The sequence below is a fragment of the Apis mellifera genome, linkage group LG1 (assembly GCF_003254395.2).
Source record: "Apis mellifera strain DH4 linkage group LG1, Amel_HAv3.1, whole genome shotgun sequence".
NCBI lineage: Eukaryota > Metazoa > Arthropoda > Insecta > Hymenoptera > Apidae > Apis > Apis mellifera.
In genome coordinates, this window is record NC_037638.1 from 26,035,081 (window position 1) to 26,059,472 (window position 24,392).

The 24,392-nt window shown below is 36.3% G+C and overlaps 1 protein-coding gene and 1 long non-coding RNA gene across 7 annotated transcripts in view; one reads left to right on the forward strand and one right to left on the reverse strand.

The window, feature by feature from the left end:
• The window catches only part of LOC410756 (regulating synaptic membrane exocytosis protein 1), a 145,519-nt gene that overhangs the window by 90,804 nt on the left and 30,323 nt on the right, over window positions 1-24,392 (forward strand). For all 3 annotated transcript variants that reach the window (XR_003306528.1, XM_026446269.1, XM_026446268.1), the window contains exons 10-15: window positions 9,233-9,411; window positions 12,690-12,758; window positions 17,912-18,036; window positions 20,999-21,111; window positions 21,410-21,480; window positions 21,971-22,029. Coding sequence is in view for 2 of the 3 variants with exons in the window: in XM_026446269.1 (XP_026302054.1) it covers window positions 9,233-9,411; window positions 12,690-12,758; window positions 17,912-18,036; window positions 20,999-21,111; window positions 21,410-21,480; window positions 21,971-22,029 (616 nt within the window). In the remaining variant the exon portion in view is untranslated. The remainder of the gene's footprint in view (window positions 1-9,232; window positions 9,412-12,689; window positions 12,759-17,911; window positions 18,037-20,998; window positions 21,112-21,409; window positions 21,481-21,970; window positions 22,030-24,392) is intronic.
• Window positions 1-24,392, reverse strand: part of LOC107965445 — a 97,373-nt gene that overhangs the window by 40,471 nt on the left and 32,510 nt on the right. The window lies entirely within an intron of this gene.

Consider the following 24,392-nt stretch of genomic DNA (forward strand, 5'->3'; position numbering starts at 1 on the left):
GGAATCCCTAATATTTTTTTTTTAAAGTAGAATTTAATTTTTTTTCTCAACTGTAAGTTACTTTGCGGCATCCGTTTTAATAACGCTTTCGTGCGCGAAATCAAGTAGTTACCTCCTCCCGAAATTAGCTTCCCGATTAATATCGATATATACGAGTGGAATAATATCGATCCTCTTTTTAAATTAAATTCAATCGATCATTTTCCATCGTGAATTAAATTAAAAATATATGTATATATATATTTCAATCGATCGATCTTGCGATTAATTAAAAAAGAATGAAATATATATATATATATCGATATATAAGTCGATTGAAATATATATATACTTAATCGAAAATGGATTCTTTTTAATTTATTAATTTACTCAAACTACTCTCGAATCGAATGTTTCGATTAATTTTTACGGAATCCCTTTTTTCTTTAAAGTAGAATATAATTTTTTTTCTCAAACGGATTTATTACGATAATAATAATAATTATAATAGAGAAAAGTTTCGAAGCCCTGAGGAGGAAGGGCGCATCAGACGGGCTCTCTCGAGCCGTTTATATATCATCCGTTTAATAACGCTTCGATGCGCAAATTAAGTGGTTTTCCCGAAATAATCTCCGTAATAAGGATAATTGTTGAGGAAGAGCGGAGTGGAATATCGATTATCTAACGCGTATGTATGCACGTATGTTCGTAATTTCAATCGCTTTCGGATTAGTTCTTTTTTTTTTCCTTCGTTCTTTTTTAATTAATCGCAAGATCGATCGATCGAAATATTTACTACAAACGATTACTACAAACGGGGGATGGAGGGAGACGGGGAGAGCGGTTTCGATGCACGAAAATTCCAATAGAATGTAACAAAAATTCGCGAGTTTAATATCGGAATTTTTTTTATTCCCAATATATACGTGTAATATTTTTTTTCTTTTTTTTTTTTTGGAACAAGGGCAGTGAGAATGTTCTTCCAATAAAAATGTCGGAGGATAATGCGGGAGATAGAAGTTTTTTAATTGAGGGCGAATGGAAAAATCAATTCGTTTTTTTATTTTTAAAAATCTATTCTTCTATTCGAATTATCGCGTGTTATCCATAACTTTTTGCGTTAATTATTATCGTAGCTTGTCGTAGCTTGTTGCTCGAGAGAAGCACCAAAGTACTTAATACTCATAATACCCGTCGTCTCTTGACGGCAGACAACCCGTTCGGAAGATCAATAGGGAAATCCATTACAGTGGGCATCGATCAAACGCGAGCGTGTTAGTCGGATTAATCTTGGAGGAATTACGAATCGAAAGGGATTCAATCCAGATAAGATTCGTGTATTATTTATTTATTTATTTTTTACACAAATTATCACTCGCCATGTTTCCCTTTAATTTTACTTCTCCGCGACAAGTTGTAAGATATACAGTTCGAATAAGTGAACAATATGAGGTATATCCTTCCGCGAATTTCCGCGGTTAGTTTTAATTAAGAATTCACAGTTGAAGCGAGTTTATGGAAGTTAAGTTGCGAAACAAGGAAGAAATTAGGAATTGTGTATTTTAATAAATCTTTATTTAATTCCTTTGTACTATCTTTTCGAAATGCGAGGTTGAGATTAAATTTCGATCTTTCCTCGTGTTTCGCGTAAACATGTTAAATTTCATAAACTTAAAATATATTTTATTTAATCACATCGCGTGGAAAACGATTCCTTTTAATTTTTCCTAATTTCATTTATTATGATTTATTATGCCCCGTTGGCTTCCAGTCTAATTTTCTTCGAAATGTTTCGATTAATTTTTTCATACCGGTTTAAGAAATTTTATTTCTTCCCAAATAGATCGATTATAGATCGCGAGCAGAAATAAAATACGGTATGCAATATGTGTATCCTGTTAATTGTATTCCGTTTAATTATATATACAATTAGATCCATTGTGTTTAATTAATAGATATTTATTTAATATTTGATGATATAACGCGTATTACACGTTTATGGCCCGTTTGTTTCCTGCTTTGTTGAAACGTGAAAATTCGATTCGATTCGTAACGTTACAAAATACACAGCAATATCAATTCGTTCTAAATTGATACGATTGAATCGATCGTTGTATCTATCCGAAATAATCAACGATAAAATACGGACTTTCACGGTTTTTTACTCGTGCAAGTTTGTTAACAGCCGAGGACGACAAATATCTCGGATATCCCCCGTAAAAATATCGCATTACGAGATGCCTTCTTCGATGCCTTTTTCCTTCCATTCGATGTATACGATGAAACGGAAACTTTGGAGCGCTGTCTGCGCGTCTCATCTCCTTTTCCACGTCCACAGAGATTTCCTATCCCCGAACGAAATATTTTCCCTTTGAAGAAGCAAGATAAGAGACCTACTTTCAGAACGAATATCAGAACAACTGAACTTTATTTCGAATCGAACGCAACGCTCCGTTTCAATTTATTAATTCCTCGAAGAAGAACCTCGTTGCATCAACTATCTACATTCTTTGAACTCGAGGCAGAGTTTGTTAAAATTTTTTACCAATGAATCCACGAGGAAATTTGTGTTTCTAATTATTTATACGAAAAATAATAATATTCCTGAAACTTTTCGAACGAGATCGATACTCGTTGCATCTTTTAAAAAAGTTTCCGCGTGAAAATTATCGTAGGATAGGGATGCAAATCGAGGCAAATGTACACCTAACGTTTGTTGTGTCGAGCCAAGGTCAATAAATTGGGATGATAATAAAATTTCACGTACGAGAAAAAATCGTATCTTTCGCGGGCGCAACTATCATTTTCCTCTGGAACAATATTTCTTTTTTATTTGCAAAGTGAATAACGACTTATCAAATTCTTTTCCAGCGGCAAAAATTTATAATATGACAATGATGCGCACTCTCCCTCCTCCTCCTTCCCAAATATTTCCATATTTCATTTCGAAAAAATTCTTCCAAACAAAATATCCAACTTTGCAATTGTTCTCCCGCTCGAGAAGTTGGTGGAATGATTCATCTTCCGTCGTACCATCTCGAGTAGAAACACGAACTGAATGATAAAAGAAACGTATACGACGAGAATTGAACTAAATTAACCGAGAAGAATATTTTTCGAACGAAATTGAAGAGAAATGTTTCGCAAAAAAAGAAAATTCTCAAATATATAACTTTGCCAAATATTAAAAATTCCAGCAATTTTTCCAAAAATCCCCGATTAAACTCTCCAAGCTTTCAAAAAAGTAAAAAAAGTTAAATCGTTTAAAAGAAGGAAAATTACCACCGTTTTCGCCCTCCCTAACAGTTAAACAGACCCACGAAACGATAAAAGCGGCAAAAAACTCGAGTAGAACGCAAACACGGGGTCCCAGCCACTGGAGAAATAATTAACGCCACACCTATGCAATCTCTGTGGAACACACGTCTCCCTTCCTTCTTTCTTTCCTTCCTCCTCTCTCTTCCTCGCCCATCCGTTATCGTACAGTTCCGCGCGCATCCGTCCGAATTTCTGCGAATCCCAGACTCGGTTGGCAAACCTGGCTATTATTAATAACCGAGACGAGGCTGTTCCTCCTCATTTTCATTAGGTCCGCGCAAACTTACTCTTGGCTGGAATTACGTTAATCTCCGTAAGACGGGCAGGTTACAGCGGTTCGTACAATGAGGGTTAATTGGACAAATTATTTTTTCTTTTTTTCTCTTATATCTCGAGCTGATTACGTTGCTTTGCTATTGTAATACACTGCGCATCGTTGAAAATCTGTAACGTAAATGTGACTGAATATGTAAAAGGAAATTAACGTTGAGTTTAATATTTGTGTTAAAATATCTGCGTGTAATAACTTGGATGCATTTCGGATTTGACGAATACACGAGAATTGGAAATTAAGTTAAGTTTGTGAGTCCTTTGATTTTCGAAGCGAGAATTCGGATCAGATAATTTTTATATTCAGTGTAGTTTAGATATCCAATTTTTTTCATAACGAAATTGCGTCTTCCTTGTAAAAATTAAGGGTCACAAATAGTTTGATATATGAGTAATTGCTACTAATAATACGTATATACGTACGTATAAAGCGTGTTTTTGTAATTCAAAACGTTGGAATAATTTCTATCGAATATCAAGATAAAAATCTCCTCGAAACTGATACTCAATTTTCTTCTAAATACGCGTTTGCTTTAATCGATGCGATTTTATCGAGAAAGCAGCAGCCAAGTTGGCACAACTTGTTAGCATAACGACGTTCCCCGCAATATCGTGTACACTGCGTTGAACTCGTAATACATCTCGTCTCGTCTCGTCAAAACGCTGGTATTTCTCAACTGCTCTCGCGCCAACTTACGCCGCTTGATGAGAGCGCTCCGCTATAACGATTGTGACGCGGTGTTAACGAATTAATAGGCGCTTTATCGTATTTCCCATAGATGCGATGATACGCGCGTTTCCTTCCTGCGTTATTAACGCGTTTGTCGTTAAAAATGCAGCGTGGCCGGACGCGGATCGAATCCAATTTTTAAATTTCCATCATTTTTCAAAGAGGAAGAAGAAAAAGGAAGGATATAACTTGGAAAGGTCGACAGACAAGAGGAGAAGAGGGAAAATAAAACGTCGGAGTTTCGTTCGATCGGTATCTTCCTTTTTTCCTTTTTTTTTCTTTCTCTCTTTTTTTTTTCTGTACCTTTAACCGATTCGTCGCCATCGTGTATTCCGTATAATGCTTCAATCAACTGTCCCGGTTTTTATCGCTGGATTCATTTTTTTTCTCTCTTTCTCTCTCTTTTTTTTTAGAGAGAACAGAACAGAATATCTTCTATTTTATATCCTCCGCGACGAGCACGAATGTCAAACGAAAAACCGTGTAACACGAAGATTGCACAGAATTTGATACCTTTGTCCGTTGAAATATCACATCTCTAGCGCTATCTCTTCCACACCATTATAGGACGCGATATAATAATAAATTTCCGAGGGGATAATATTCGATTTAAGTTATTTTTCCACCGCGATAAATCCTCCCCTTTCCCCGATCACTTTGTTTTGCGGGGGAGGAAGAGAGGAATAAACGCGGGAAACTTTTCTAATTAAAAACGGAACCGCTCCGCGAAAAGTTTGAACCGAAGTGTATCCGACTTTGCAACAACGAAAGATGGTCCAGATAAAAGGAAAAGAAAAAAAAAGAAAAGAAAAAAGGAGCTATGAATGGAGATGTAAAAATTTTTTCGATAACGATCACACTGGATTTAACAGATTTCCACGACTTTTTCTCGCGTTAAATATGAATAATAAAAAGAAGAAAAAAATTATTGGGAAATTTGATTAGTCACTCGACATGATTGGTCATAAATCGGCTCGATATTCGCGCAACTTTCCTTTTTTACGAGTTTTTTAAACTTGGAAAACGTGCCAAGAAAGAATTTAACACCCGAAGAAAAACTTATGTTTCTTTTCTCCCCCCTCCTCTTTTCTCGATATCTTCAAAAATTCGATATTAAACGAATTAAGAGAAATTGATCGCGGAGCCGGAGGGGGCAGAGATTTCGCCGTAAGACCGTAATTTAATGCGCGGTACGAACAAGATCATCGACTTAGGAAGTCTGTTTACGAGGGATTAAGAGAAAGTGTTGCTTAACGACGAACAATCCTCGACAAACACGAGGAGGAATGAGAACTTCCCTCTCTCTCGATCGCGCGCGAAAAAAAAAGAAGAACACATTTTTCAATTTTCCAACCACCAACTTCCTTCCTTTCGAAAAGTTCGCCCCGCTCGTCGATTAAAATCAACGACTCTTCTTTCTCGAGGAGGGATCGTGAAAAAAATATTCCAAGAGTTCTCACCTACCGATTAAAAACTTTCTTCCAATCTTCCTCCTCCTCGTATAATCCCGTCCCTTCTTTCTTTCTTTCCAAGTTAAACGTCGAAAAAGTTGGCGCGAATTATGGATATTACGATTTCTCGACGATCAGCGATTTTCCATCCACTCTCTCTCTTTCACATCATCGTCCTCCGTTTCCTTTTTCTCCTTATCCTCTCTCTTCGTCAACCACGCTTAACTACTCTACTCCGCTCTTGGTCCGCGTGGACGTATTCAAATCGGGCGTATCGATTGCTCGAACCTCGACCAAGCAGGTCGAGCAGAAACCACGCGAAACGCCCTGTTTCACTTAATTCAGCGCTTTTCGAACATGAAACCCCCTCTCTCGCTTAAGTCACTCCATCTTCCACTATTCCGAGCAAGGATGGTCGTTTCGCGAGCTGCACATTCGTTCGAGAAGCAGATTAATTAGGATTTTGCGAAAGGGGGAGAAGATAATAAGGGTGCAAGTTTTTCTTTTCTTTTTGTTTTTCCTTTTTTTTTAATTTAATTTCGTCTATTTTTCTTCTTATAATATATTTTCTCGTATGCGACGAACGAATAAATTGGAGATACGTATTTGTAATCGAGTGCAAAATTGTTTAAGGTTGAAACTGTAGCTTTTCATTTAATATTTTTTGTTATAAATACGATGCACGTTTGATCCATCTTGATCATCGAGGAAATTGGAATTAGTTCGATTTATTTGTAGAAATCCATGGTAGATTATAAACGTTCACCAGCGAATAAGAAAGTAAGAAAAGAATATTTTTACTATTAAATATTAAATCTGCAAATATAAAAAGTTATGTAATAAAAATGAAATCTAAAGTTCGTTACATCGAAAGGAATAAAGAAATAGCATTTATGAATATACGTTTCTTCGTGTTTATTATTTGAAATTCGCTGGAGATTTTTTTATCTGCGATTGTGTATCGTTCGAATCGGTCAATTCAAGCGGTTAATGGAAAGAGCTAATAGAAAACAAGATGGAACGGGATGCATAAACTTCTTCTCCGCGTAATGAAGCGTGGTTCGTAGACTTATATTCAACATTCTTTTCTTATTTTTACTCGCAGAGATATTAAGGAATAGATTGTGAGACGATTAAAATAAAGAATATGCAATAAGAAAGAATATATTTAATAAAGGAAATAAGAATAAACGTGTCTTACGTGGATGTGGATCGTGCCGATGCCTTTTCTCTACTGAGCTGCTTCGCTGTGTCGCGTCGTCGTCCAAAACAAACGAAACAGAATCGAAACACCGACCCAATGATACTCGATTCGAGTATAAATATATACAAGATACGTGTCGCGCCTTTGCGTATATGTAAACTCAATCGATGTAATTTGATTCTGTATAATAATTTCAATTGTTCAGACGACAATTTTACTTTGAAATTTTTCGTATCGTATTTGAAAATTAGTGAATTTCGAATATTTCGAATAATCGAGAGAGAAAAAGAGAAAGAAAATTTGTTAATAATTTATTTTCCTTCATCGATCCGTGATTTATTTGAATCATCGATTTTTGAATCTCGTACGAAAAATTTAATATAAATTTCTTAATAATTTATTTTCCTTCATCGATCCGTGATTTATTTAAATCATCGATTTATTTGAATCTCGTATGAAATTAAAATACAAGAATGGAAGAATTTCGATATAAAGAAGAAATGTTTGGAAAGATTTATCCTTCTTTACGAAGTCTCCTCTTCTCATCGCATTAAATAGCGATCGCGTAATTTCACGAATAAATATTGAAGACACGAGTCTTTACTTTATATAAACGATACTGATATAATTTGATTCTGTATAATAATTTCAACGTTGAGACGACAATTTTACTGTGAAATTTTTCGTATTAATAGATTTCGAATATTTCGAATAATCGAGAGAGAAAAAGAGAAAGAAAATGTTTCTAATAATTCATTTCCCTTCATCGATATTATTTAAATCTCGTACGAAATTAAAATACAAGAATGGAAGAATTTCGATATAAAAAAGAAATGTTTGGAAAGATTTATCCTTCTTTACGAAGTCTCCTCTTCTCATCGCATTAAACAGCGATCGCGTGCAATAATTCATGCATAAATATTCAAAATACGAGTTTTATATAAATTCAACAATACTGATTTGATTCTGTGTAATAATTTCAATTGTTAAGACGACAATTTTACTCTGAAATTTCTCGTATCGTATTTAAAAATTAGTGGATTTCGAATATTTCGAATAATCGAGAGAGAAAAAGAGAAACAAAATATTTCTAATAATTCATTTCCCTTCATCGATCTAATTTTTTGAATCTCATAAACGAAATTCAAGAATTTCGATATAAAAAAGAAATGTTTCCTCTTCTCATCCATCTTCTCAAACAGCGATCGCGTGCAGTAATTCACGAATAAATATTCGAGATACGAGTCTTTATTTTATATAAATTCAACGATATTAATGTAATTTGTGTAATAATTTCAATTGTTAAGACGACAATTTTACTGTAAAATTTCTCGTATCGTATTTAAAAATTAGTGGATTTCGAAAATTTCGAATAATCGAGAGAGAAAAAGAAAAAGAAAAAGCAGCTGCGTCTTTTGCACGAATTTGACTTTATACAATCACGTAATAATCCTTGGCTACAGATAGACAATCGCGACGACCACGTCGAACGTGACTCGTTCTTCGAAGATTCGTTGCTTTCCCCGACTCGTTCTAATCATTTCCGCTTTCCGTATTTCCTCTCCAAACACCGCGAACGTGACCTGGCCGCGTTCCAACGATTTTTCTTTATCTTGAGCGTGTCTCAATATATACGAATATAAGAAAATTTTAACTCGAAAATCTATAATTATATATTCGTTCAAGAAGATTAAAGTAATCCATCTTCCCTTTGGTCAAGCTCGATTGAACTCAAATAGGGGGAAGTTAAAATGCTGCCTTCGTTCAAGTAATTTCGAATTACGTTCCGCCAAATCGATTTATTACGCTGTATTAATTATTGAGACGAAACGAAACCGAATTTAGCAATGGCGTCTACGTTCGATTCGAGTGATAGAAAACGTATTAACACGTGAATTTTAAACGCGTATAACAAAGTATTACTATATTCATATATATTCAATAAATCTTACATCTCCTCATTTCCACGATACATAAACGTATCTTTTTGGACGCAAAAAAAAGAGTTTCACTTGTCTAATTTTGAATAAAGAGATAAAAAATGATTAATAAACATTGAATAATCTTCTAAAATATTTCACTCGCAACACTTCTTCCCTCCTTTATTCCCTTTTCTTCTTTAATCTTTCATTTTAGAACGACGTTCGTTAAATTATTTCCTCCCTAGTAGAGCCATTTGTACGTAGGCGTAAAAATGAACGAGCGACACTTTGATTTCAGGCCGGATATAAACGCCATAAAGGGATTGGCATCCTCGGCCTCCTCGGCCGCGACGAAAGTCGCCCCTCCGTCGGCTGTGAACAGGGTCGCAGCCGAGGATCGTGAATTGGCGCGGCAAGGAAGCCTCGTCGACGGGGAAAGTATCAAGATCGTTATCCATCACGCGGACAATGACATGAGTGAGTAGAGTAGTTTCTCTCCCGCTTAAAATCTTTTTCTTTCCATTCTTTCTTGTTATTAGGCGAGAAAATTGCCACCATTTTCAATATTTCTTCTTTTCTTCTTTTCTCGTAGTTTAAAGAATCTTTCTTTTTTTTTTTAGAGATAGAATTTTAAATAAACGTTTGAATAATTACAATATGTATGAAAAAATTATAAATTAGTACCAGTTGAGTAAATTGTACATCGATTGGTTTTGATTGTTTAGCGTTTAATGATATTTAATGATCAGGTTTTAGGTTTAACTACATCAGCCTATTTAAACCATCTAAACTAACCTAATGTGAAATTATTTAAAAATTATTTAAAAATTACGAGGGAAGAATATCTTTTTTCGATGGCTTTAATAATTATATATAAATACATTGAAACAATTTAGACGAAGCACAATTATTTACACAATTATTCCATTTATCTTACGATTCTCATTAGCCCTATATAACAATAACAAATTAAATACTTGTAATAAAAATACCCATAATATAAAATATAATATAATAATCGATAGAAAATTATTATTAAAACTAACTCGAGCTAAGAATGCGGAAAATATCGAGAATTGTGAATAAGATACTCCTGCTAATTTTTTGGAGCAGAGATTGGCAACAGAACTCACGCGTCGAAGAGGATACTTCTTGAGAAGACACTTTCGTTGCTTTTACTTGTGCAATTACACATTTATCTTACGATTCTTATCAACCATATATAACAATAACAAATTAAATACTTATAATAAAAATATAAAATATAATATAATAACTCGATAGAAAATTATAAGATGTTCCTGCTAATTTTTTTGGCCAGACATTGGCAGCGGAACTCGCGCGTCGAAGAGGATACTTTCGTTGCTTTTACTTGTGCAATTATTCCATTTATCTTACGATTCTCATCAGCCATATAACAATAACAAATTAAATACTTGTAATAAAAATATAAAATATAATATAATAACTCACGATAGAAAATAATTATTAAAACTAACTCGAGCTAAGAATGCGAAAAATATCGAGTAAGATACTCCTGCTAATTTTTTGAGGCAGAGATTGACTGTAGAACTCGCGTGTCGAAGAGGATACTTCTTGGTAAAGACACTTTCGTTGCTTTATTCGCGCCCGGGGCGGGTTGTTATCCGAGAGATAACAAAGATAACTCGGCGATATCTGTCTCGAGGCGATCCTCGAAACATCTTTTCGCAAAAGTTTTTGCCGTGGTTGAGAGAAGTGGTCGGTGAGAAGTCGAGGATGTAATACACCGATATCGAGATCGTGATTGGGGACGATTAAGTGCAAGAGGGGACCATTTAAAAGGAAGGAAGGAAGGAAGGAAGAACAAAGTGTAATCGAATATTCAAATTTTGAATCTGGGACGTTGAAGTTTCTTCCACGAGAGAGGAGGAGGAGGAGGAGGAGGAGAGCTAGCTGTTACTCTGTCGATGTAATTAGAGAGGCGGATAACGTGATAATAAAGTTTCTCCTCCCGATGCGGTATCTCTGTATCGGATCCTTTTAAAAATTCATAACTTCATTCCGTAATACCTTTGACTGTTTGCTTCAATCCTCTCCGCAACTCAAAATAATTTTCACCTTTCTTTCAATTTAGTTCAGTTTCTTACTCTTCTTTCCTTTTCCTTCTCTCTTTTCCTCCTTGTTACTCGCCAAGCATCGATAATACCAGCAAAGACGTATTATTCTTAAAGTTTTAAGGAATATAATGGAGTTTTTTACGCGAATTGGTAATAAAAAAGGAAACGCTGTTAATTTTACATATAAATTCAGGGCAATGGGATAAAAAGTGAATGGAAACATCAGATGTAAATACGAATGACGAAATAAATGAGGATGGAAAAGAGAATGGTTGGTGAAATTAAATTTTAATTTTAATTGCAAAATCGGGAAATTTAATAACTCGATATGGAGACTCAAATTTTTGAAATTCTCATCGTTGAATTTGGGTTACGCAAGCGTCGAAAGAGGAATAGTCCGTAAAGCTAACGCTTCTTACGAATATAGAAAATGGCTTTGTGAAGATTGAGAATGATATTTGAGAAAAAAAGAGCGTTTCAAAGCGAACACCTTGAAAAACGCTGCACTTTGTGTAAAAATTAATGAAACTGAAAAGAAAAAAAGGAAAAAAGAAGAAAAAGAATTTTGAGCAAAAATGTTAAAATAACGAAGCGTATGAGAGCATAAAGGCCTTAAATGGAAAGAAACTCTGACAAAAAGTTAACGACGACTCGTAGTAACGGCACCTGTTTTGCGCCATTTTTCACCACCTTTTTCCCTCCTCCCCCCTCTGAGAATTCAAAATGAAATAAATTACACCGCCCATTTTTAACGCGGCTTACATTCCACGTACATTTTTTCCTGATTTGAAAATATTACGTAATTGTTGAAAATATATACATATATTTTCTAAACGGAGAAAGACACAGAAAAAGAAACAATATATGGCAAGTTCGAAAAATAACGTACGTTATTATTCTTTACGATAAGTATATCGTAGAAGGGCTAAAAGCAGGGAGAATCTATTTTCCCTCTAAATTTTTATCGGACATCTTTCGACAGAATAAAAATACCCGGTGGGAATTTGATCGAAGAGAAAAAACAAAGGACAAGAGATAAAGAAAGACGAGGATTATCCCGAAAGATAAAGCTGATTATTTTCGACGCAATTTCCGCACGGATTTAGCGTATATATGAAATTTTACAGATTCCTGGCGAAAAAGCTGGATACGAAAAGCTTTGCCACTATAGAAAGAAAGAAATTTCAATTATCCATTTCGAAAAGAAAAATTAGATACGGGTCTCTGATATGATAATCTTTCCAAAAGATTCCAGTCGATCAACTGGAGGGAAAAAAGGGATAAGAATATTTCGTAACGATTCTCGATAAAAATAATAATACTCTCGAAACAAGCATCGTTCTCAAACCTTATTATTCTCGCGTTACAACATCGATAGATTTCTCGTTTCAAAGAAAAAGAGAAACGGTTGCAAAGAGGCTAGGGACATACCAAATCACTTTCTGCGAGAACGAGCAGGTAGAAGTAGAATTTCGGGTATAAACGAAATCATCTTTACGCTACATTGAGCGGAAGTTACGCGTCTGTATTGCACGAAAGAAAGAAAGTACGTATAATCTCGTTCCATTCGTGTCTTTTGTTGAAAAAGATATATCCAGCCTTCTATCGAAGAAAAAAAAAAAATGTGTATCAAATACACTTTGTCGTTTATTGCAGCGCCCTGGGTGAACGCGAAAAGGAGGATAAAACTGAGAAGAGATCCGAGTTTGGACAAAGGGCATAGAAGTAAGTGCGGTTATTATTATTATTATTATCTGAAAGATTAATTTTTCTGATTAATTCTCGAACAAGCAGATTCTTTTTCAAAATTCTACGAGCGTTTAATGCGCGGGAATCGTATTCTTTTTTCTCGAAAAATATTCTCTTTGCTCGAAAGCGAAAATTGGAAAAATTATTTTCGGATCGCGTGCGGATAATTGGGAAGAGACGCGGTGAAACCGGGCGGACACGCGAGATAAAACGACGGTTCATAAAGAGGTTGGTAAAGAGGTGGGGGGAAGAGCAATGAAAACAGTTACGCGTAGCGCCGACAGGGTGTGCGCGTGACGTTTAATTACTCGTTGCTCTTTCCGAATAGGTTTGCTCACTTTTCGCTCCTCTCGAGATGCGCGATGAATTGGTCGAATCCTGGAAAATCGAACATCGGCGCGAAAGAACGAATTGTATGCCACGCGGGGATTAAAATTAAAATTATCTTTTGCATAGGACAGCGTATATAGGTAGAAAACCGATGAATCACGCGATTTAATTCGAACGTTAAAATGATCGATTCGCGTCCGGGGAAATTCGTTACAATTTTGGCAGCAGTGGAGAGTAATAGGGATTGTTGAGTTGTTGTTTGAGGTTATGATTTGATGGAGATTCTCCATTTTCGATACTTTTGGATTTCCAAAAGTTAGAAGAATCTTTTTCTTGTAAGGTGAGAATTTAGAACAAAGAAGAAACGTTTGAAATTTTCCACTACGTTTAATCGCATTAAATATTCATCGTAGGAAATTTGTAAGAGTTTGCTCGAGATGAAAAATTCGAATTTCGATAGTTAATTGATGATTCAGCAGACTGGATTGAAATGAAAAGTGCTTACACAGCGCTTTCCAAACGAGTTTAGAAACGTATTCGTGATTTATCACTACGGTTGATATACGGTTGTTAAATGAAAATAAAGTATATTCATTGAATCGAACAACGAACGTTTCATATTTGATATATCGTACACACAAGTCTAGCTCCAAGTACAATGTTTAAATCCGTCTTATTTTCCTCTTTGTACATTTTGTATTTACATTCTGCGGTTAAAAACCCACATGGATATTTGCGAGAAGCAAATTGTTATTAAATATTCCACTTCAAGAAAGATAAAAATCTTTTTTTCCATATATATATATATACGAGACGACATTGTACAAAGTTGAAGTTTCTTCGATTCGTTTAATTCTGCTTGTCAAAATATTCGGATAATCAACACTCGTTATAAAATCTAATTCCATGAAATGTCTGGGAAATTAACGCGACGTCTTTACTTCCTTCCAGAAAGAGGAAGGCGGATAGATAGCGCAAGCGTAATTAAACTTGTTAACGTTGGCCGACAGTTTACACGTGTTCTCAGGATTGCTTAAAAATTGAAAGAGCTGGATGCTGTTTCACAGATTGGATTGCCAACCTTTCACGGTTACAATTAATCTTGTAACGCTTGCTTTCGAAATTAAATTGATCGTTTCGAAGGTGAAAATCTTTAGCCGAGAGAAAAAGATTCTATTCCGTCGAATTCTCGTTTTAAACGCCTCCTGCATCTCCCTTTCGCCTCTACCTCGACACTCTTTCCTTTAACCCGCGCAAATAAATAGACTTTGACTTTGGTATTCGAAGATCATAATTTCTTTCAAGTTCAAGAATCCTTTCAAATTCAATTCTCTCGCTTCTCCTCGCCGAATCTGTTCAACAACGATTTCCTTTTGTGAAAATTCTTTTCTCGTTATTCCCTTCGTTTATTATTATTTATTAATCGGAAGAAAAATATGGCTGCTATTCAACTGCTCCGTGATTCCACTCGTCCCCCCATTTATTTGAGTTCCCAGAGTTCGATCGAGTTGAAAATTTAATCAGATTAACAAACTTTTCATTATCCGTCAATTTGAAACGGATCGCTTTTCCTTCGTTTCCTTCGCATTATCTCGACAAATAATCATCTTTGTTATCCGTTCGAGGTGGCGCAGCGCTGTTGAACGCGAATTAATGCGATTGGCGGAGAGAAAGGGCGGAGGGAAATTCGATTTGCCTTACGGGGGAATCTGGGTGGGAAATTTTCGAGGGCCGCCATCAGGATCCATCTCATGGACGAACGTTAACAAGATGGAGGCCGGCTCGAGTATTTATCGAAAATCCCGTAGAGAAACGGGCAACCGATCAGATAATTACGCTGCAACGTCATTACCAGAACAAGCCTGCGGCTCCCAGACCTTATCGTAGGCCCGGTATTCCCACCCTGTTAATTAAGCCTGAATGACGGCCCTTGATTGGCGTTCTCGCGTCGACGCCCATCAAAACTGGTCAATTCTCTATCTTCCTCTGTCTGCTCACCACCGATCTACTCCTTCTTCTATTTTTCCCCATTTGCCTCTCCCTCTCTCTCTCTCTCTCTCTGTTTGCACACGAATAACAAAGCTTCCAACTTGCCTTTCTTCATTATAAATCCGTCATTTTTCGACTCGTCAACTTTCCTATTCTTCCTTCCATTTTCTGTATATACGAATAACAAACCTTCCAACTTGCCTTTCTTCATTATCCCTCATTTCTCCCCTTCATTTTCAACTTTTCCACTCTTCCTTCTATTTTCTTTCTCTACAAATCCTTCAACTTGCTATTCTTTCCTCGTCCAAATTACACATCCTCTTCTTTTCTACTTTTTCTTCGTTTTTATTTTTCCTATTTACTTCTCTCTCCAAATAATAACAAAATATTCTTTCCATTCGTTTTCTACTTTTCCTTCTATCTTTCTCTTTTTCCATTCTTCTTCTGCTCGCACGACACGAATCCTCCAATCCATCCTTGCTTTCCTTTCTTCGTTCAAGATCGCCATTTTCCCCTCCCCTTCCGACTCGTCAACCACGGAATTATGACGTATTACGTCCCCGTTCTCGTTTTCACGAACGAAGAGGAATAGGTCGGAACGGATGATGAAACGAGGAGGGGGGAAAGGCTGTTCGAAGTGAAATTTCCGCGAGATGCTCGAAGATTAACGATTGCCTGATTAGACGGGGTTGGCTCTTTCGTTCCCGCGAATAGAGGGCGCGTTAATCCCGCCATTACCGACTAGAAACATCGAATGGGACACGACCTGTTGCTACACAATACGCGTGCGTATGCGGCCTTCATTAGCCGTTGACGTTCGTATTAAATTAGTTCGGTGTTAATCGCACGCTTTACTTCGTTACTACGGACATACGTCAAGAGGAATATTCATTGTTTGCCTTCCCTCTCCCGTCTAACCTCGTGTAAGCCGTGAGCGTGACTGAGATAAAACCGCTCGCCGAGTATTCGCTCGGCGATAATTCGGTGTCGAAATTGGCCGAACAAATTAACGAAATCTATTCCGTCCTTCTCCCGCTTTTCTCGTTATTTGTTACTCCATTTTTTTTTGTTTTCACGTAATTTTATGGAGTTTCGAACGAGAGAATTTTTCTTTTTTTTTTTTTTATTTTGGGAAATCGATTCACTCCTCCGCTCATCGAGTTAACGAGTTTCGCTAGCGTTCTGCGGAACTTTTTTTTAGCATTTTTTTTTTTTTAATTCATTAGAGGAACGACGTTTATATCATGATTCGTTTTTTTTTTTTTTTTTTTTTAATCTTTTATCACAGCATCAAATTTTTCCTACTTCTCGAATTTTTTTGATTTTTAAATATTCGGTAATTTGATTTTTATCGTTACTCGTTTCGATATAATAACGGGGATGATTTTTAATGATTTCGAATACGGGTTGCTCATCTTTTTCAAGGATACGACACGTAACGAGAATGTTTTTCTTTTTTTTTTTGATTTTCCAATTTTTTTTTTGATTCTCGTTATCGAAATTCGACGTGTTCCCCATTCCCCTCGCCTCGATTTTTATCAATTTAAAAACTTGGCGATCGGAAATCTAATATTTTTTTATCCCCACGGAATATTTTTTAATTGGATCGTTAACTATCGCGTCTAAATATTTTTTCCTCCCTCTTTCCTTCTCTCCCCGCTGGAACAACAGACACGTTTTCGCGGAGGAACTAATAATAATATTCAACTTTTTTCCAATTTCGAAGCATTCGATATAATTTCAACAATTTCCTTCTTTTTTTCTTTTTTTTTAAGAGCACGTATCAGTTAAAAGTTATATTTTTATCGGTCAAAATAAAAGGCCATTGGCATTTCTCCGTCGACAAGAACCGTTTTGTTTATTCAAACGTATCGTGGAATAGAAATAAAAGAACTCATGGAAAATCATTTTGAAAACTTTCCTCGCGGTCGAGATCAACAATTTTTTTTTCTCCTCCCCATTGTTGTTGCTGTACGAAAAAATTATTAGCCAATTTTCGATCGACCAACGCAGAGACGACGAGAAAGGCGCGGATTTTCTCTTATTTCATTCAAACTCGTGTAACGAACGATTCCCCGATTTGGCCAAAAATTCGAATCGATAAATAAAACGAATTCCCACGAAAAAAAATGAAAAAGTAAACCGCCAAAAACCAGATTTTCCACCCCCTTCCACCGATATTCATATTCACTGGCCAATAATTTCGTGTATCCACCGATTTTTCTCGTCACGTCATCCATTAATTCGTCGCAAAATTGAAATGATTCACGGGCGCGGATCACAAGGTCGCATAGTAACGAAGCGATGAAAATGCGATGAAAAAAAAAAAAAAAAAAGAACGAAACATCGATGTCATGCACGTAATAAACGTCATCTTGACATTTTCGATGGTTATCGATCGGTGCGCGGATCGATCGAAATAAGCTTAATTTTTCAGAAATGAAATTTTCCAACTCCCTACGATCTTAAATAATTTACAAAGGTCACCCCCTTTTTATCTCTCTCCTCATTTTCTCTTCTGTCCTGTTATCCGCACGAACAACCCCGAAACAATTTGCCCCAAAACTTTTTCTTCCTTTCGTTTCGTTTCGTTTCGTTGCGCAACAAGTCTCTTTCAAATAGAAAAACTGAATATTTCTAATCGATCAACGATGATTCCTTTCTCTACGTGAATTTATAAGTATACGTATTTGATAAAAAAGAAAAAAGCGTTCGTAAAATTTCATATTTTATACCGGAACCACTCGAGTAAGAGTAAGTTTCGCGTTTGATCGTAACGTATTATATACTGAACTCGTTCGATTTTACAGCCGCTGGTTTCGGTCTAAGGGTGGTCGGTGGTAAAACAGGGACCGATGGACGCACGTTTGCATACGTGATGTGGACCCTGCCGGATGGACCAGCCGCAAAAGTTGGTATACAACGAGGCGACAAGGTAAGAACTCGCCAATTTTTCTTCTTCTTCTTCTTCTCGCCACGTTTGGGAAAAACTCCTTTTTTAAAACTCCTTGCCTCGTATTTTCTTCCTTTTCTGCGAGATGTTTTTTTTACTCGACGCGTACATACATCAAAGAAAGACGTGCGCAGAGTTTGGAAATAGAAATCGGCGTTCCGATTGTCTCGATCGGGCGTTTGGATCTTGGAAATAAAAATGTCTTGGCAACTTGCGCCCATAGAAACGCGGGTAACATATTGCAAGCGGTTAATGCGTGCGAATATCGACAACCATTCTCCCCAGCTGTGATTTTAATTAAGTTATCGACAGCTGCGCCCAACGCAAACGCGTCGCGATCCCTCATCGAGAAAACCTATACGATTCTCGCGAAATCACGTGCCAAATCACGTTAACTTATAATCGTTTAATTTAGTAGAAATAACTTTTTGTCAATGTTCAGGATCATATTAAATACGTTTGAAAGTGTATACAGTAGGAGAGAGAATTTTTTCCTCTCTGAATCTTGCATCTCAACTTTTTATTCCACGTTTTTCTCGCTTTTCGAAAAACTTTGTGCGAAGCGGAAAAGTATTATTTATTGTTTTAAGAAGGGAAGTATCTCGATAAACATCGTAATGAATATAAATTGCGGTGCAAAAATTGCGGATAAACGACACGCAACTTTTTAATTTTTAAAAAGTTACGAGGAAGAAACGTGGTGCAATATCTTGGAGCTCGAAGAATTTTATATATCTTTTATATCAGATTTATTTTTTTTGTTACATCTCTTTCTAAGAATTTATTTCTCATCCTATCCCTGTTCCTAGATTTTAATTTCAAGATAGGAGGAATCTTTCCGCTCCGCCAGGAAATCACCGTAAAAATCTGGAATAATTTTGAAATAATTTTATCATTGGACACCTCTTGCAAATGATTCAATCGCGATAAATGCATTATCTCGCGCATAAAATAATATCAAAGATACATTTTAAGATTAGTCTAATTTAGGAACCAGTTTAATATTTTTTTTTTCTTTTTTTAAATTACGAATTGAATAAAACGACGAACATTTCAAATGTCGTTCACGAAATAATATCAAAGATACATTTAAGATTAGTCTAATTTAAAACCAGTTTAATATTTTTTTTCTCTTTTTAAATTACGAATTGAATAAAACGAACATTTCAAATGTCGTTCATGAAATAATATCAAAAATACATTTAAGATTAGTCTAATTTAAAACAGTTTAATATTTTTTTTCTCTTTTTAAATTACGAATTGAATAAAACGAATATTTGAAATGTGGTGCATAAAATAATAGCAAAGATATATTGAAGATTGTTCTAAGAACATAGTCTAATTTAGGAACCAATTTAATATTTTTTTTCTCTCTTTAAATTACACGACCGAATTAAATAAAACTGCGAACATTTCAAACGTCATTCATGAAATAATATCAAAGATACATTTAAGATTAGTCTAATTTAAAACCAGTTTAATATTTTTTTTCTCTTTTTAAATTACGAATTGTATAAAATGCAATTAGATAATATTTCAAATGACGCGCATAAAATAATATCAAAGATATATTTAAGATTAGTAGCATTTTAATATTTTTTTCTCTTTTTAAATTACGAATTGAATAAAACGAATGTTTCAAATGTCGCGCATAAAGTAATAGCAAACATACATTGAAGATTGTTCTAAGGACATTAGTCTAATTCAGAAGCCAGTTTAACGCGCCAATATTTTCTTTCTCTTTTTAAATTACGGCTATTACGTGCGAGTTGAATAAAAACGGCGAACGTATCAAATGGTTATTTCTCTTTCGCCCTCTGTCGCCAACGATACACGTACGTACCGTTTCTCTTCGCCTGCACCTTTTCACAAATTTATCCCTCGTGATCGTAAAATTGAACGTTACCCATTCACGAATAGGTTGCCTCGTTTCGCAATTAATTAGAACAAGCCTCGACGCAAAAGATCGATTGATATTTCCCCCTTTTTTTTTTTTACTAAATTTTATCAAATTGCCCGTATATTTTTGTTATCCGATATCGCTTTCCAATTTAGGAAAAGCGGGTCGCGATTTTATCGACTGAGTCGACTGAGCATCCTTCAGATACAACTCGATAACAAAAGTTCTCTTTTAAATTTCGAAACGAAATAAATTGTTTCTCGCCGCGCAAACGAGGCAAATTGCTACACGTGAGATTTATCGTTCGTTTATCTCGTTATTTGTATATAAAAAAAAAAAATAAAGTTTATCCGGAGAGCTTTTCTCTAAACGAGAAAAGTTTGCTTCGTTTTTTAATTATTATCGAATTCCTACGTCTTGAGTAAGTTGGAGGAAATATTGAGATTTGTTTCTTTTTTTATACAAATAAATTTCGCATTCTCACGAATCTCTGATATCGAAATACTAAATTACGTTTACGGTGTTACGGAAAAAAGAAACAGCATCGATATTTCTTTGTTTCTTTTACTTACTGCGCAAAGGAGGAAATTGCACCGTTGAGATCGTTCGTTTATCTCGTTATTTCTGTATAAAAGTATACAGATTATTCAGACAGCAATGTTCTAGAGTTTTTCTAAACGAGAAAAGTTTGCTTCGTTCGATAATTATCGAATTCCACGTCTTCCACGTTGGGGAAAATGTTAAAGATTTGTTCTTTTCTATAAATAAATTACATTCCATTATTTCATTCTGAATATAACGAATCTCTGATATCGCAATACTAAATTATATTTACATATGCTTCGACAGTATTTCGAAAAAAAAAGAAAAAAGAAAACAGCATCGATATTTTTCTTCCACATTTTTGAACGCGTAGCGATAAGTCGTTATCGAAACAAATCGCTATCGTACGCAAAATCGGCAAAACGCGAAAACTTTGTGTTCGAGACAGGTTCGATCATCCCCGATACGACGAATAAAAATTTGCCCGTACTTCTCCTCCAGGTGTTAGAGTGGAATGGAGTGTCTCTGGTGGATCGAAGCTTCGAGGAAGTGGTTCAAATAACGGAGCGGAACGACGATGTGGTCGATCTGGTGGTCGAGCACGTTGCCGACACGTAAGTAATAAGAAATCGATTCCTTGCTCGCTCCACGAAAAAAAAAAAAAAAAGAAAACAATTTCAAATTCGACAAGGACAACGAAAATGCACGATCGTTCCAAGATTAAACTCGCTCGCGAATAGAAAAAAAAAAGAGTGAAATTATTAGATAGAAAAAAGAAAGAAAGGAAAAGTAATAACGATATAAATATAACACAGTCGAGTCGAGTCGAATCGAATTGTGAATGAAAAGTAGTTAAACCGAATTGCTTTTATCAACCATCGCCACTTTTACGTGACACGAATACGTACGCAGCGGGGACCTGCCGGAGGATTTAGCCGCGGTACCATCTGGAAAAGTGCCGGGGAATCTGGGACTGCTGATGGGTGAGTATCGAATCCTGCAAATCGTCCGATATATATATGTATGTGTGTGCGTGCGTGTGTACACGTGTACGATGGGGAAAAAAAGATGAATCGTTAAATGGAGAGTAAGAGGAGGAGGATAGAGTGCATCGTCGGCTTTAAAATCGATAACGCGCGCGTTTCGAGAGTGGAAAAAAAACGGGGAGGGGAGGGAGGCAAGAGAGAGAGAGAGATAGAGGAAAGAGTTGATTGTTTTGCGCTCGTCAGTAGCAGCTTGTTCGTCTTCTCGCGTATCAGGGATTAAACGTTCTCGTTTTCTTTCTTTCTTTTTTTTCCTCTCTCTCTCTCTCTCTTCCTTCCTTTTATCGCTCGAAAATGGGGGAAATGAAAATAATCGCGACGGAACGTTCGATTAGACCGATTTTATTAGTATATTGTTGTTGTTGTTGTTGTTGTTGTTATTGTTATTATTATTATTGCGTTGACACGTGAAATGTATATTCTTTTTCAGAGGGGGAAACGGATAAAACGCCTTCATCACCGACGCGCAGGAAACTGCCAAAGACGCCGGTATAACGAGTTCATAAATTGACACATCTACGCGTGACCGTCTCCTCTCTTTCTTCTTTTTCTTCTTTCTCTTCTCTTTTTTTTTGTCTTTTTTTTTCCTTCTTCTTCTTTCTTTTCTCTTTCTCCTTCATTTTCACGCGCAATGTACACGCATACGCATAAAACATATATATATATATATACACACACACAGAAACGGGAGAAGTTAAACCTCGATCAGACCGAGTTTAATGTTAGCTAGTGAAAGTGAAAGCGCCACGATAGCACACCACCTTTTACCTTACTTTTAGAAACAAGTGAATATCACCATCTCTCTCGGTCTTTCGCTTTGTACTATGTATATATTCACTATACTATTACTATATCTCGTATAACATACGCGTATAATAATCAATCCGTATGCGAGTACCTTTATTTCACTTGTTACTCGCGTGTATGTGTATGTGCGTGCGTGTGTATGTGTGTTGTACAATCCAAACAATTATATACGACACGCGTCGTATCGAGAAAAGGGAGGAAAACGAAAAGGAATGGCGAGAGCGATTCGACGACGAGCTACGCGAAAAAAACGCTTCGACGATTCTCTGCCGATTTTTCCACGGAAGGAACGGAGACAAGGATCCTCTTCTCTTTTATTCCCTTTATTTATCCCGATCAACACTATTGGATCTATTTTCCTCACGTCGACGCGTTTATGGAAAAATTGTTTCGAAACAATGTTTTTCGAAACTCTGTTCGCTTCGCGGAGAGTGGCTTTCCACTTTCGAATTGTCACGGGCCGCGGTCTTGCTGACATTATTAAATTTGTACGGTGTGTACATGCACGGTCACGTGCTGGCGAGGGCGAGTACGATACGCGCTAGGCTAGGTGTAAATATTTATCGCGTTGATGCGCGAATCTCGCATGTGCGAACCGCGAATTGATGGAAATTGGAATACCGCACGACGGGACGAACACGATCACCGCGATTTTTCCTCGGTTACCGTGAAATTTCCAATTTTTTCTTTCCTCTTTTTCCCTCTTTTTTTTTTTTCGGCAGAGCGTCTCGTTAAAGAGACGCGCCGTAACAGATATAATAACACCGGATATATACATACGCGGAGCGAATTTTGCACGTTTCGTATCCGAAAAAAAAAAAAAATTAACTTTGAAAATGTAATAGAGATCAGTTTTTTTTATACACGTTCATCGAACTCGGCAACCGTTTACCATTTTCGATGAAATTTCAGTTGCCTGGAAATGGCGCGATTCGATCAAAAATGGCAGGGAAATGTGTAAGTAAACAAAAAAAAAAGAAAGGAAAAACAAAGATACTTTTATACGCTCTTTCTAATCGCGAAAACTGTTTAAACTTTTTTCGAAACAACTCTCTTCGATCCTTTTTCGCAACAAAACGTTTAACCGAATTTTAATAATACGCGCATATTCAAGTTTCGAAAATATCGTCAAACGAAACAAAATTATCACACACCCTCCGACCTACATATCGTTATATCTATTTTCATCCCCAAATACAATTTAAAATTTGATCCAGCCTCGAGAAATATTCACCACCGTCTTTCGAACGAAGCCAGCGGAAAAATTCGTCCTTCTCTCGATGATCGTTGTAATTCTTTCCCTTCTTCTTTTCTTTCTCGCGCGAGAGGAGAGACGGAGCTCCGTTCCGTGGAAAAATCGCGGGGTTTTTCGGTTTTCGCAACGGATTTACGGAGGGCGTGGGCGAGGAATATAAATGGAGGTAAATCGCGACGTTTCCCGTAATTTCGTGTCTTTCCGATCGAGTTATCGGAAGGTTAACACGTATATATCACGCTCTCAAATCGAATGTCTCGTTTTCGAAACGTGCGTCACGTGGATAACGTAATAATATTCCAGCATCAGCATCAGCGTTGGCTGAATTAATATCAGAGAGAACCACGAGAGCAACGAGAGAGAGAGAGAGAGAGAGAGAGAGAAACGACGAACGGTTGGTTGTGTACGAGTAATAGAGGGCGCTATTAGCCAAAGGATCACCCATACGCATCAATGTGTAAAATCATAAATTGTGTCGGTCATAAACTGTCGGCTTGCTTCGAACTTTCCTCTTCGCTCTTTATGTCATATTATAACAATGTACAATGTTCGAGCACACTATACACACATACACACACACACACGTGTATTACACCTGTATCGAGTCTAAATATACGTGTCTCTGTTCTTTTTTCTTTTTTTCTCTCTTCTTCTTGGGGGTCGATCTGTAAATAATTATACAGGGTTTCTGACAATAGGTGTATAACGTCGTATATATAAATATATGGTAGTAAGTAAGATAGATCGTCGTTAACAAGTTTCGAAAAAAAAAAAAAAGAGAGATTCCTTC